Here is a 15,290-nt window from a genome sequence, read left to right as displayed (position 1 = left end):
GTGTACACATTGCTGTAAGTGTTTATTAGCCTCACAGTTGCTTTTTACTAAATTTATTTTCAATTAAAAATTAAAGCAAAACACACCCTTGATTTTAGCCAGTGTTAGTAATTACGCTCACCTCACAAGCAAAAATTATTTCACTATGGTAATATCTTTTGCCATGCAACACTTTATAAAGTTAGAACAGCTCTTGTTAGAGGTATCTTCACACTGTCTAATAGGATTAACTACCTGTTTGTTACTGATACAAGTGCAGATGGGCAGAAATAACCACTGGAAGCATGTTCAAAACTTCGAGGGGTACTGTCGATTTTGTAACAATATCCACCATGTCTTTCCCATCCCTTAAAAGAAATGAACATTATTTTATAGATTATTAAGTATTGTGTAGTTGTTAAAAACTTGTTCCCCTTTTGTACCTTCTGTCTGCTGATCCCTGGCATCCCTATAGACCTTTTCTTTCCTACCATGGTTGAAGAGCAGTTACCCTCAATGTCACTCGAAATGTGGATATCAGATGAGCCAGAACACTGAGTCAGTGGTCAGCCTGCCTCATTTCATCTCATTATTAGCCTTTTATTTCACACTATTCCCCCCTGGGTGTCCAAAAGACACCACCTGGACTGGTGTAAGTTCTGCTGGTGTGAGTTCATGCAGCAATATCTGCCTGGTCTTAAGATTAAATGTTTTAAATAAGCAAGAGAATAAAGAAATAATACACTCTATCGGTCTTTTGATTAGCTGAATGTAACTTTTTGCATGTTAGAAATAAAAGGATCAAAGCCAAGGGACTGTAAGGGGGTTCAGCAAATGTTTTTACAGGGTGTGAAACATCAAAAAGCAGAAATTTATTCTGAGTAGAAGTTTGCCAGAGCAGATTAAAATACTTAAGACCAGTAGCTCAATACCTTGAGACTCAATCCTGTGGCGCACAGGACTGAGAAGTTGAAGTGCTGTGAAACTGCTGACTACAGCTTGTCAAGAAAATCTTGATGCTCTGCACATTTTTCACCCAGTCAGGACTGTGACAAACCTTTCTTACACTAATGACACACAAAATTCTTGAGTGATGGAATACATTGGTCCAAATGAAATAAATGCATTCACCCTAAACTTTTGGAAATGTTAAGCTGGAATCAAGCAATAATGTCCATAATATTATGACAAGAACTCTGGTTCTGGACACTCTACATCTGGGGAAATCCAAACATTTCAGCTTCAACCTTCTTATAATTCTACTGAACTGGCTGCATTTCTTCATTTCTCAAGAAACAGGACAGGAAATTTAAAAAGGGAAAACAATGAGCTAAATAGTAAAGCAGGTTAGAGAAGAGAGATGTTTTCCTCCACAGTTTTGAATATAACAGAAACTCAACAAGTTTCCACACTGTGAAAAGGAACTGATGGCAAATAAAGCCATACTTTAACTCACTTCCTTTTACTACCAGAATGCAGAGCCTAAATGCCTGAAAATATGATGCAATGTCCCAGTTAGACAGCTGTGCTCCTCCCCGTTTGTGTTTGAAAGCAAACAGAATGCTAGTGTACGAGTGGAAGAGTTCACCCTCCATGTCAATGAAACGGATTGTTTTTCACCCTGACATTCCATTTCAATGTATGAAAACCATGTGTGGGGATGAGGCATCATATAACAGCCATTATTTACACAGATGGTGGATAAAAGGGCTTCACTTTTGATCTAGAAAGAAATAGGAACTTGGGTCACAACCACTGATGAAACAACAAGCCATGAAAGGCATCTTGTGAAGGCTTTTAATCTTACATTAAAATTTAGTTTACACATTTTTAAACCAAAAAATGAGATTTTTCCAAGCAAAACATGCATGTCTTTAATATGACAACCTAAAATTATTTCTCTATTTGCATCCATATGTTCTGTAGCTGTATTTAGAGGCTACCTGTAAGATTCTATGTCATAAGTATAGTTCTAAAACAACCACAAACCAACTTACCTCTGGACAACTCGATTCCAGTTCAGGTGAGACACTATTAAATTCACCTGCTTTTTTGCAAATATAGAAAAATTTGTCTTCGCATTTTTTAATCCTCCAATGTCCCTCCTAAGGAATAAAAAGGAATATATTCTGTATATACCCATATTCTCATGCATATCTATACAAACATTAGATTACATTCTCTCTTTCTCTTTTAACTCTTCACTAAAAAATAAGTAATTTTTCTCATTCCATTTACTTATCCATTTCTTTCTACCAATACTATCAGCAGGACATCTCCAATCAATCATACAAACAGGTTTGTCTCGGAATCAGTGTTCAGGATGTAAAGCATCTTAATTAACTAACACTATGGCCATGCCAGAGCACTTTTCTTTCTAGCTATCACAGTTCTTTGTATTTGAGCAGCCCTTACTCAAGATATTACAAAGTCTGTATCATATAATTTTCACACATCTGTATATACTGGACATGTATCAAAAACAATGCTTGAAAAATTTTATCTTGAACCTCCTTTTCCGTTGTATTTTACATTTCGTTTGTTTACAGTTGCAAGCTGAGTAAAATACAACTTTGGAATCTAAAACCCCCAATTGTTCCAAAGTCCTATTTTCTGCTTCCAATAGGAACACACATTTTCCAGTCATTGTAATTGTCTTGGCTTTCCCCAAGTTAAAAATTGCAACCTGGACCCACTACTGTAGAGACAGCAGAAACTCTTCTTGATACGGTTTTCATGCTCAGAACATACTTAGCAAAAAAATTTTTTTAATTATGGTGCTACTTATGCAAGTCATGTATTAGTAAATTTAAATACTGTTAATTGCAAAAGTAAAATAAACTCATGACCACACTACAAAAGAATTGACAGTGCCATGAATACCAACAAGACAGGACAGTGTTGCTTTAACATTATTCCCTGTTTTACAACCCCTGACTGATTTGGTGTCAATCTTCCTGCTGTCAACTTCTATACTTTTATGTAGACCTAGACTACTATGATTTTGAAAGATGCTCCATAAAATTTATAGATATTTATACCAAGATAATAGAGGCACAGCTGACAGTTTTTCAAAACATGAATTTGAAACTTTCAAGGCCAGAACCTATGCATCATAAATTATGATACACATAATTACCTACTTGGATTTTAAATTACTTTATCAAAATACCCACTCATATTTGTTCTCTTCCATTTGGCAGGCTTTATATATGTAGCATTTTTTATTGAACATAAGCTCAAAAACTGTGATTAATTTTCTGTGCATCAGCACAGCAAAATGCATTGGTTTCTAAAGGCTGCACTGCATTTATCATAACATCACTACATTGGGAATCAAAAAACAAAGTCATACTCCAGGTCATGGTTTAAAAAAGTATGCACAGCAAGAAACAAAATTATTATGAGCTAAAAAAAAAGTGCCTAATTCTTTTAAAAAGAAAACTTACATGTCCTTGTGCTGAAACACAGAGTTGTCCTGTTCTTTGAAAGGTGTTAGGTTCTTGTCTGTGCCAGTTAGAGAATTTTACTGGGGTGCTATCTGACCACTCAAAAACAACAGGGGTGTTGTTACTGTATAATCCAATCCATGTCTCTGTTACATTTTCTGTAAAAGAGTAAGTGAGTTCAGATTTTAATGGTGAAGTGACAAAGCCTGTTTTTTCTTTAACATCAACACCACCATTAAAAATTATTCATGGGATTTTTATAGGAATGCCCTTTCAGGAAAAAAAAAGTTGTATAAACTTTAGGAAACCTTATTGATGAGACTATGTTCTACTACTCTTGAAAACCAAATAATTTCAAAAATAGATCAACATACATGATAATAGGCTCTACAACCCTGAAAAATGCAAATTAAGAGCATATGCACTTTCTTGAAGTGCATGGGGTAGAAAAATTGACATGGAAGTGAAATATTTCTTCATATAATTTTCCGTGGCACACTCAGCTTTAGGTTTCTCTGAGAGTTTATAGGGTCCAGTGACAGCACAGTTGTAACCAGTGTCTGACAAACATAGGAGAAACAAGGCTTGCAGTTTGATGTAAAGTCATATTTGACCAGAGAAAAAGCAGAAAAAGCACTCAGGCTCTCAGGCATGTAAGCCCTTCTCCTGAAGAGAAGCCTGAAGCAGGATAGAGAGAAGCAGCAGACTGAAGCTGAATACAAGTTGAGAACAATTACATCTATCCATTACAGCATCCCTGCAAATAATGGTATTTGGTATCTATGGAGGGTCTTAATAGAAGTGAGGAAGATGACATGGAGGTTAATCTCCTAATCTCTACATGTCACTGTGCCCCAGATCTGGGAGACAAACTCTCAACCAAACTGTGCAGCTCTGCCAGTACACTGGTAGAAAATGGTGGCAGGCAGAAAATACTAACTTTTCTTTGCTGCTGTTATGACAACAAAAGTATTGGTATTGCTGCATCAAAGAGCTTTTGTTCACTAATTTCCCTGTGTAATTATGCTACCTCTTAGGACAATGTGAACCAGCAGAACTGCTCTGATACGCCCTGCTGACATCAAAGTGGACTCTGCCCTCATAGTAACAGCAGCAATTTTGCAGTGTGGAAGAGGCCAGCTTGAAAGCAAAAGATACACTGAATTGGTTTTGCTTCCAAGCACAACTCTAGTATAAAGTTGATCACTGAATATTTTGCAACAATTTGCAAGGAACCAGGCAAGAACAGGAAAGGACAAAAGCTAGCATGTTTACTATGGCCTCACTGTGTCTGCCTCGTGGACTCGTATCTTTATTTAAAGAATGGTTACTGGAAAAGGTGACTCTATACATTTTTAAGACTCCTAGAATGGGCATGCAACATGATTTCATTTTTTGCAAACATAATTTGGGTGTGCCATGTAATACAGTGCTTAGATGGCTAACAATGTCAAAGAGCTGCACAGAAGAGCACCACAGAACACTTCAAGAAACACCGCACACCTGAACTCCCCAAACTCACCACTTTCAAGCAAGTTAAGGAGCAGCTCTTCATCTGCCATGGAGGATATACTAATGAGCCTGCTATTTTCACTTTGGCATGAGAGTGAAGCATCATTCCAGCTCTTCTCCTCTTTATGGAGTCTGTAGCAGTTGCGATTGTGTGGGTACCAACCAGCGTCACAACGAGTGGCATAATACTTCCATGTATCTTTTAAATGAGCACACCAAGTTCATATATATTAGATAGAATTGCCAAGCTTATATGTTCATAACACATTCAGAGATTTTTTTTTTTTTTAAATCTTCAAATGTTGAAAACTGAGTTGTCCAAGATGACTTAAGGAGGCCAAAACTCCTGCTCTGTGGATCATCACCTACCAAGCAAACTGAAATTTCTTCCACTTTATTTGATGATTGAACTGTTTGGGCTGCTGGACTAGTGCAAATACTAATTCAGTTTAAAACACAGTTTATCTCCCTTATTACCTCTGAAGCTGATTCAAAGACAGATAAAGCTTTTTCAGATGCATTACCTATAGAAAGTTTGGATAAGTCTTTCCTTATTACCTGAAACAGGCTGCTAAACTTTCTTTAAGTTACTAGGAAGGAGCTGAACCTATATATTTCTTACAAAACCAAAAATTTGGGTTAGAATAAACTCAATTCTGTGTTTAACTTTCTCACAGAACAAGAGCCTGACTCATTCTATGTATTATGTATCCTATACTCATTGTATAAACACTTGAAGTATATGTACAATGCTTTTTTAGTATGTCAAAAGTACAGCACATCATAAAAAACCTGAAAATTTTGTGCTGCATTTATACAGCTTTCTTCTCTGTGTGCCACTGGTTAATTCCATTCACACTGAAAACCTATTTTGCAACTCATTAGTGGGGCTTTTATTGTAATATGAAGGAGAATGAGCATTCTGATGGTGTAAGGAATCAAGTAAATGCTATTTGTATTAAAATTACCTGTTTGTTCTAAGACTCTCAATGTGTTTCCAATGACTGAATTTAAACAGAAGAAAGTATTATTACATCAGTTAAAGTAAATAGTATTCAACTTAAACTAGCAAACCCACACATTTAGTGCAGCTGTGATCCTGTTTTGCTGCCTTTATAGTCAGGTGGCTTCTCTTGCTCTCCTTGCACACTCACAAACAGGATACAGTAAACACTGAGAGACTTACCCAGCCTGTCATGCTCTGTCTTATTTAAATATTTCTTGCATACAAAAGGCAATCCAGATTCACATAGATAACTGTTCCAGCCATACTTCAATCTTGGATTAATCACTGCACAATGATTTTCTTTAAAACGTTTATCAGAGACATCTGCAAACACATTTTTGAGAAGCACAAAATTACAAAAAAATCAGTTCATAGTTTTAAAATGGTGTCATGAGGTTCTCTGCATCTTCCTGAATTAATGGATAAACATCCCTGCACACCCAAACTTCTAGTAATATTACACCAGTACTATGGACAGTTGAACACCGACGATGAATTACATGCCTGCTTGGCTGCTGCTCTCAGATGAGAGGCTGAAACAAGCTTGAATGTCTTCAACTGCTGGTGGACAGACTTCAAAATGTAGCAAACCAAGTCATAAAGTTCATGTTAATGTGCTAATGTTAATTAAGCTTGCTAACATAAACAAATTGAAACTCCTTTCCTCCATGAAAGTAGGTACAGTTTTTAAATATTCAACTGGAACCCTTAAAAACATCTTTAAAAGTAAATGACAAAAGGACTAGACCATTAATGCTTTGAACAGATCGATCTCACTTGATGTTACACCCCTAGAAGGGTTTTCAGTTCATGAATATGGATAAGTATTTCTACCAAAAAAAAGTGCACTCATTCACTTAATTCCACTTTCAAACGTAGCTGTAGGAACAGCAGTGTTGTACCAAGCTGTAGTTATAGAGAGCATCTCATTATGCTGCTATAACATATCCAAGAGGAACATCAAGTACTTGCTCTCCAGTTCACAAACATTAGAGGTGCTCCATCGGACCACTGCCAGCCAGCGTCTTCATCCAGGCGGTTCAGGCCTGTCCACAGCATCATGTCTGTGGTATTTAACTGCCCTGCAACAGAAAAAATAAACAAAGTAATACTGCATGCTTTCCCCAAGCTTTAAAATATCTACAGGCATAGACCTGCTGTCCTGACTTCTTACAACTGGAATAAAACAAAACTTCAAAGCAGTCTCCAGAAAGTTTAGGCTGGTTGGCTTTTTTTTCTGTCCTTAGAAAAAGTCTGTTACTTTGTTAATCAACACAGAGATGAAAAGAAACAGACTGAGAAACCTGAAATCCTTCAAAAGCCACTCATCCTGCAAACCTTTCCTGCAGAAGTTGTTGCTGACCTTAGAAGTTCAATCTAGAACAAGGAGCTACATAAATGCTAGCCTGTTTACATAAACGCTAGCCTATTTCAGCTTTCCATAAACCAAACTACTTTCAGAAGCCTTTACAGCCCTGCAGGCATATCAAAAAGCTAATGAAATTATTTTTAAAACTTCCATTTAGCTTATATCCTTCAATTGAAAACCAGCAATAGTGGGAAGCAATGGATGAGAAACCTGAGGCAACCTTTGCATCAGAGCTCCACCACCCATTCCTCCACTTGATCTTCTCCATGCACATTAAAATACCCATGAAAGAGCTCTCAGAAGGCTCTGCACAATTGGCCTGAGACATTTGCTCCAAGAGGAAAAGCAAACTGCTTATCAGAGGAGAAGTAACATCCATTTATAAAAACAGAGCTGGCACTTTCCCCATACAAGATGTTCACGTCAAGCCTGCAGAAATGTTCTGTCATTCACATTTGGTGAAGTCCAGCTTACAAAGAAAACTTAGCAAGAGAAAGGGACACCAAGGTACATTGCAGAGAAGGTAAACACATGTATAATCCTCCAAAGGAAACAAACACACTCCCTAACCACAGCTGCAGGATGAATGGGAATCTCTGTGGGGAGGGAGAATTGAGCAAATTACACCCTCACGTAACAAACAACATACCATCGCTTCTGCACTTCAGTTTATTAAGGTGGGAACTTACCTTCGTCCTTGCTCTTTCAAGAAGCTCTACTGAGGTGTGTTACATGGCAAAGCCCCACAAGCAGCAATGGGAGAGACATCACACAGAGTATTAGGCTCCAAAGCGTACCCCTTTGCACAGGTAAGGAAGAAATCTAACTACAGGTTTCCTATGAGGTCCCCAGAGAAATGTCTACTCACTGCTTAAGTTACTTATGTAGTTCTGCTCTTCAGGGTCGGTGATACTGAGCAGGTCCCCTCCTTGCAGCTGACAAGCAGCCCGAGCCTCACTCCAGCTCAGCACAGACGCAAGGTTGAACTGGTAGCAGATGTGTGTGTCGGGGTTCTTCTCCCAGAAAATGTCACAGCCACTCTCTACTCAAAAACAGACTCGTCACCAACTGCCCAAGACTCCAAAACCAATCAGAAACATAAAACCTTGAACAATTAAATAAATTAATGACAGCAGTATCCCAACGGAAGCACGATTATGATCACCTTTCCTGCTCCTTTGTTAAAGCACATAGGGAAATAGGGCACTAATGAAATAAAATGTTGCTCCAAATTTCATATGGTTGATAAAATACTCGGAAGCTGATCTGCAGCTGGTGATGATTTTCACAGCTCTCATGAAGCTGACACAGCTACATTTTAATTTATTCTGACTAATCATTTGTTTCTAAAGCTGAATGTTGAAATATTCAAACTGTGAACACCTTGCCCAACTCGTGAAGCAACAGTCACTGGATCTCCTTGGACTTTGTACTCAAGAGAATAAGCTTCCTATAATTAAAAGGATAAGCAAGGCTGCAAATACTATCTATTTTAACGGCTGCCCAGAAATACCCACTACAAAGACACATTTACAGCTGTTTTTAAGATGCTTTGGAACAGAGATCTGAAATGTAGCTTGATCAGGAAAGGCATTTCCAAACCACTTCTACTGATAGGAGATACTATTTTGCTTATTTATGCAAGAACCTGGAATATTCACAAAGATTATACATCCAAAATCTTTTCAACAGGAAGTACTTTTTAAAATACTACTTTTTAGGCCCAAGACACATTCAAGCAGTGCACAGAAGAAAAGGAATGTGCAAGATACAATGCAGTCAAAAGTAGACCATGACTTTGCAGAGCAGCCCTTAGGTTATGTGTTCCACAAAAGCTGCCTGTGTGTCACTAGGACAGAGAGGGTTGGCTGCAGGGTAAGCTCAATGGGCTGCACAGAATAAGGTCCTTCTGCTACCCCCTGTAGTTTTGCTGTTGCAATAAGGACTTAAGTCTCCAAAGGTCGAACAGGATAAATTACAATAAATTTGCTAAAGTCTTCCTTTGTGTTTTTTAAAGAGACGCTCCTCTCTAACAGAAGGGAAGTAATCCAAAACCAGACTGCGGCCTAGTATTACTAACGAAGAACAAACTCATGGAGGAGGGAGAGCGAAGACAAGTAACATCTTACCAGCATTTGGGCAAAACCCCCATTTTTCATCTTGCTCATAGTGAGTTGTTGTGGCACACCAGTCAGATTCCCTTCCATCTCTAGTACACTCATAATACCATTTGTTGTTATATTTAAATGGAAAAACGCATTGGAAACCAAAAGAATTTCCCAGCAAGGTGTATGTTTCTGCAAAAAATACAATGCAGAGATTAAAAGAATGCAGACCACAAAAATTTTTCCCCCCCACGTCATTATTACTGTTTTTAATAGCAGTGATAAAAATAAAATGTCTACAGTTCATTCTGAATTTTAATTTATAATTGATAACACAGCATTACAAGCATGAGCAGCATAATTTCAGTAAACAGAATCTGGAAATAATAATTTATTAAATTTGTCACGAGGCACAATCTTGTAACTTACTCCATTGACAAAAAAAATCCCAAACAAAACCACAACCCCCAAAATCTGATCAATTAACACAAAGTCTGCATTTACATGTCAGAACAACTACATAAAACAACAGTTAGTTAAATCAGTACACACTCAGATGCAAACTCTACTTATTTATTAGTCTATGACAGATGACTAATTTAACATTATTTCCCTTGCTTCTCCCACTCTTTATAAAGTGGATTTCTAATGTGTTTTCCATTCTCTTTGTCATTCTTTGGGAAAGGAAATGTACAAGACAAAGGAATATTTAATACACTTTCAAAACCAAGTCTTTGTCCCATGGAGAATAATAACATAGCTGAAGAATTGATGCTACATACATCTGTTGCCACAATCAATGCCTTACAAAATGTTTTCCTATTGTACTTTGAGGACCAAAATATTGAGAGAATCCAGTGCAACTGAAAGTTGTAAAAGCTTTACCTCAGTGAGTGTCCCCTAAACCTCAGAGCTTCTAAAAAAGGTCAAAGAATCACAGTCACTCTTTGAATGAAATTGTTTATCAAAGATTGCACGTTGATAGCTTTGAGATCAAAGTCCTTCAACTACAGAATCAATACATACTGCCAGGTTCCTAGAGGTTTCCAGAGTTAATGACTGGCTGTGCACATATAAAAGAGCAGTTTACACATGGTAAATCCCCGTCTGAGGTGAATGAACAGACAACACAAGGAACAAGTCAAAAAATAAATCAGGATTGCTTCTCTGTCTGCCTGCTACTGTGCTGCCAGCTATGGAGGTACAAGGGATTATCTCAGTCCTGGCAAGAAACCAAATTCAATTGCTACAGACCTCTTACCACAGTTGTGTGTGTGTGTGTATATATATGTGTATATATATATATATATGTTTTCTTTTTTCTTTGAAGGTAGCTATCCCCCACCCCCTTTGCTTGGTGGCTTGCCTTTGCCTGTGCATGAGCTGTGGTAGAAGTGGAAAATAGAACCTGGAAGTGAAAGAGATTCTGCCAACGCAATTAAATACTTTGGTCCTGAAACTAGGCTGCAAGTGCCTGTCTAAGGCTGATCCTCTTCTCACATCTGAGATCTTGCAGCAATAGGGCTAAACCAGGTCTACTTTCATCTCACTGTATGTACACAGCAAATGGGTACGAATTTTTATGGATTTCAGTATTTTCTGCCTCGTCTTAAGCATAAATTCCACTAGGTTTTAAAAAAGAGGCTGGGCACTGTAGTGCTTTCCCAGTTATCAAAGGTCCCAAAAGAAGGGGTTTGGTGAGACCAGAGGCTGAGCACAGCTGCACCTACAGGGGAAACCACAAAGACCAGATCCAGAACTCAAACACCCAGTTCAAGTGGGGAAAATCAACAGCTTCAGTCTGAGACACTGTGCAAACATCAGGTCTCTCCCTCTACAGAAATGCTGAGGAAGAGGTAAAGGTACAGGCTGTCTGTTGCTTTTTGAAGTTGATGGGTTTATCTTAGTCTGTCACCTGGAAAACTGTTCAGGTCTGCAGACCTGAATCTTGATGTACATTTCTACACCTTCACTAGCTCTATAGCAGGATTTATCATAATTCTGATCTCTGTTTCATGTTTCTGTTTGGCATGTTCAGAGTCCAGGTGCTGAACGTTGCAGACATTAGTCCATGCACACTGCAATTACAGACTGATTTTCAGTGACAGGAACTCCAAATCCCCTCTTATCTGTCTTTGGGTTTATCTGTTGCAGGATAATAACAGCAAATCCTTAGTAACCCTTTTAATTTTGCAGGTGATTTGAAGTGAGCATTTCCTGGTTTGCAAAGATACTGGTGGTTTTGGGGGTCAGTTTAACAAAAGAGTATCACTTATGTGATATGCTCATCTCAACCACTGCACATAAAAAACCTCCACAAACTTTGAGTCCCAAACCGCAATAGAGACTGGAAGGGATCATAAGCACCTGACCTCCCCCTTCAAAAGAACTTCTGAAACATTTCCCACCTACACTTCTATGACAAAATTTTATTCTTACCTTGAAATGGGTGTTCACAAAGGTCTTCATCATAGGACATATACTGTTTCCATTGACAAGTGGATTTTTTTTTGGCCACAATATCTTTGTTGTTTTCAACTGCTAATTTGTACTCTGATACACCAACTAAGGCTTTTCCATCACAGTTCCACCATAATGAGTACTGACTTGAATCACATTCCAGCATTGTTAGTGGCTGTTCTGGTTTGCTGATGTTCAGTCCGAGACAGGTACTGCTGCCTATGTTGAATAGACGATGGTTGGATACCCATTTCCATAACATCTTTTCTGAGAGCTGACTGCAGTCTTCCAGAACAAGGCTAGCTCGGTCCACTTTAATGCATAAGCTGGAATTTTCACTCTGGATAATGAATATCCCTTTATCTGTAGGGGGGGAAAAAACCCAACACACTTTCAGTCTGTAAAATACTGAAATTGATTAAATAGTACCAAAACCCAAATGTTTTAATTGCAGCTATTTAGAAAGAGAAATGAAAATATCCTTCAGAATAACTGACACTCCAAAAAACTACAGAGTACTGGTCTAAATTTACTGCCAGCTGATTTTTTTAACACGTGGACTAGTTGCAAGCTCACAAAAATAAATCCAGGTAATATTTCTCAAGTTGGATAGCCAAAAAAATCCTCAAACAAAAACAAGAGGTGCCAAAAAACATCAGACTGTTTAAAGAAAAAAGCCCCTGGTCACCAAGAGGGAATAAAGGTCACAGTAACGGAGTAAAGGTTTAAGTATTACAAGAAGTCATGCTGTATATTGCAAAATAATTCCCAATGTAGATTGGAGAGTGCAATTAAAGTAAAAGCTAAAAATTTTAAGACTGACATTGCCATATTCATTCTTCACTCTGCCACTACAGAAACAGAAAGAAAATAAGTTGCATTGTCAATAGGACACAGAAATAGTAGGATTTAGTTATACCATGAGAACTGGTGGCCAAGGGTTAAAGTATGCCTTTCCTATCAGATACATATTTTTCAACCATGTGTGACTGCCCTCCACAAGAGCAGATGTGGAGCTAGCCTGACATCCCAGATTTCTTGGAATCATATAGAAATTCACTGAAATATGTGACATCATGTTGTAAGTATGTGAAAAAAGTCAGCTGTTTAATGTCTTGGGAGCAAAAGTTTAACGGAGCATATAGACTGAAAAAGAAGAGGGCAGCTGAGGAACTGGAAATCAGCAAAATGTAAGCCTGTAACAGCACAGCTACTTGATTCACTCTGAAATCCAATGGTAAATAACCCAGGGACTTCTGCTTACATTATATGTGAGATATTTATTTCATGCTTCAAGAAATTATGTGTTGAGAACCTGAGCAGCACTTGCATTTTGCCTTCAAATTTTACAATGAGAATTTCTGCCATGCATACTTTCAAATTTCTGTAATTCACTACACCTAGCATACTGAAGCACTAACTATGATAATAAAAAATCCCTCTCAAATTGACAAAGCCCACAAATAAGTATGAGATGCAGAGGTCCACCCAGATGTTGTGTCTGAGTTTAGTGCATAGAGCTTAGGTGTGGCCCTAAAAAGGGAAGATGCTTCAAGCAGCACTGTGACAGTGCTGTGTAACAGGCACACAGGAGATCAGCTCAACAATATAATATGCACACAACAAACAGAACAGAGAGGATATAGATTGTGGAGAGGGTTTTGGTTACAGATTCTGCATAGAGCACATTATGACTTACAGAGAGGTGGCACTGCAGATTGTGGCACTGGTAGCAGTGGCCGTTTCCCCCATGGCTATAAAGATTGGCAGTCTGTGATAGAGCAGGAGCAAGCCCTTCTGACTGGCACCAGGTGAAAATACAGCCTGATACATGAAATTGCATCTTTCAAGCACTTGGCAGCTGTCCTACATTGAGTCCTTAACCAGTTAGGGGTGAGCAAGTTTCCTTTGATCCATGGTACCTCTACAGCTCTCAGTGTTTGAGCTCACTGAAAACCCATCAGACACTGTGAGAGATACCCAGATTGGCCCTTTGCTTTTGAGTTTTCAGTGAAGTTTTGCAGTTTGTACTGGTTTCATCCTTCTTAGCCAACCCAATCCTCCATGGGCAACACAGGTGTCTCTATCTACATGGCCAGAGAGTTTCTGCCTCTCATGCTAAGGGTATGTCTTTTCCACAGCAGTCTTATCTTCGCTGACCAAAAAACACAGTTAATTTTCTAGATAACTAAAAACTGGAATGTTAGCACTAGTAAACACTGATTAATGAGGTTAATTTACCAGGATACTGGGATTCACCCTTGGATTGAGAGTTTGACAAAGTTTATCAACATCTGCAGCATGCAGCATCTCCCATACAGCACCTTCCTGGGGTGGGGGGGCAAGACCACAACCCAAAGGTGAAGGATTCTCAACCTTCGAAAGCCTTTATCTGTAAGGCTCTTAAGAGTTGCAACGACTGCTGAGAAAAGATAAGGTTCTTTCCCAGCCTACACAAATAACCCATCTGGATGATCTCTGTGAATAACGTTCCTTTTTCATTCTGGGGCAACTTGTGCCAAGAACAACCAGACCATAATTCTTGAGCCCCCTTCCAAAAGTGGTTTCCATTCCCCACATACAAAATGCAACTGGCAAGAGAGCTGTGCTGGCCTGAGGACTGCCAGGAAACAGCCAGCTCACCGCAGAAGTAAGAAATGAGAGATGGCAGGCTCAGTGACAGCTCCATGAGCTCCAGCTCAGCTCTGTCTTCAAGTGGGGCAATGAGACAACTGGAGCAACATCAAGCCTGGGAATTCCTCCACGCTCACCTCCTTTCAGCTTGCAAAGCTACACCATCCATTTGCTCACATAGATGGGTTTTGTTACAAAGCTCCTGGTGTCAGGGAGAGGTCTGTGCCCAAACTCCTGCAGATGAAGAGCTGCAATGGAGCTCTGTGAACTTGCAGGCCTCAGAGGACCCAAAGAAGAAAGGAGATAATCTATGCTTTAGAAACTGAATGGGTGAAGGAAAGCCTTTGGAATAGATCTGCTTCTCCTACATCCAGGCCCCTCCACACAAGGACAAGGTGACAAGAAACATACTCCCAGAAGCGAAGCCTGGAGCTGATGTGCAGCCCCAGATGAAGAGCTGATTGCTGAGCAGTACCTCCAGGTTCCTGTTTACTTGGGCTCAACACAGCTAATCGGGAATAAACGGCTGTAACAAAACTAGGCGAGCACGATAGCTTCATTTCCTTCCTCCTTACCTCCCATTTCCTTCCCTCCAAAAAAGCAGCGAGAATTGCTTATGTGATAATAAAGTAACTGGGATTTACTGGAAATGAGTAAAAAAAACATCCCTATGCCCTCCGGGTGCACGGAGGACCGCAATGGGCAGCGGAATAAGAAGCAGTGAGGACGCACAGGGCGCGAAGCAAATCCAGCCGAGCAGGTCCCCAGGGGCTCCG

At 39.1% G+C, this 15,290-nt stretch overlaps 1 protein-coding gene across 1 annotated transcript in view; it reads right to left on the bottom strand.

Moving 5' to 3' along the window:
* The window catches only part of PLA2R1 (phospholipase A2 receptor 1), a 41,173-nt gene that overhangs the window by 21,674 nt on the left and 4,209 nt on the right, over positions 1–15,290 (bottom strand). The window contains exons 2-10 of the mRNA XM_008645050.2: positions 11,860–12,243; positions 9,445–9,612; positions 8,184–8,357; positions 6,915–7,028; positions 6,127–6,270; positions 4,951–5,139; positions 3,429–3,586; positions 1,977–2,084; positions 235–347 (exon numbers count right to left, since the gene is read on the bottom strand). Coding sequence (XP_008643272.1) covers positions 235–347; positions 1,977–2,084; positions 3,429–3,586; positions 4,951–5,139; positions 6,127–6,270; positions 6,915–7,028; positions 8,184–8,357; positions 9,445–9,612; positions 11,860–12,142 — 1,451 coding nt within the window. The 5' untranslated portion in view covers positions 12,143–12,243. The remainder of the gene's footprint in view (positions 1–234; positions 348–1,976; positions 2,085–3,428; positions 3,587–4,950; positions 5,140–6,126; positions 6,271–6,914; positions 7,029–8,183; positions 8,358–9,444; positions 9,613–11,859; positions 12,244–15,290) is intronic.

Source organism: Corvus brachyrhynchos, unplaced genomic scaffold, assembly GCF_000691975.1.
Source record: "Corvus brachyrhynchos isolate BGI_N302 unplaced genomic scaffold, ASM69197v1 scaffold490, whole genome shotgun sequence".
Taxonomy (NCBI): domain Eukaryota; kingdom Metazoa; phylum Chordata; class Aves; order Passeriformes; family Corvidae; genus Corvus; species Corvus brachyrhynchos.
This window is presented reverse-complemented; position numbering and strand designations above follow the sequence as displayed.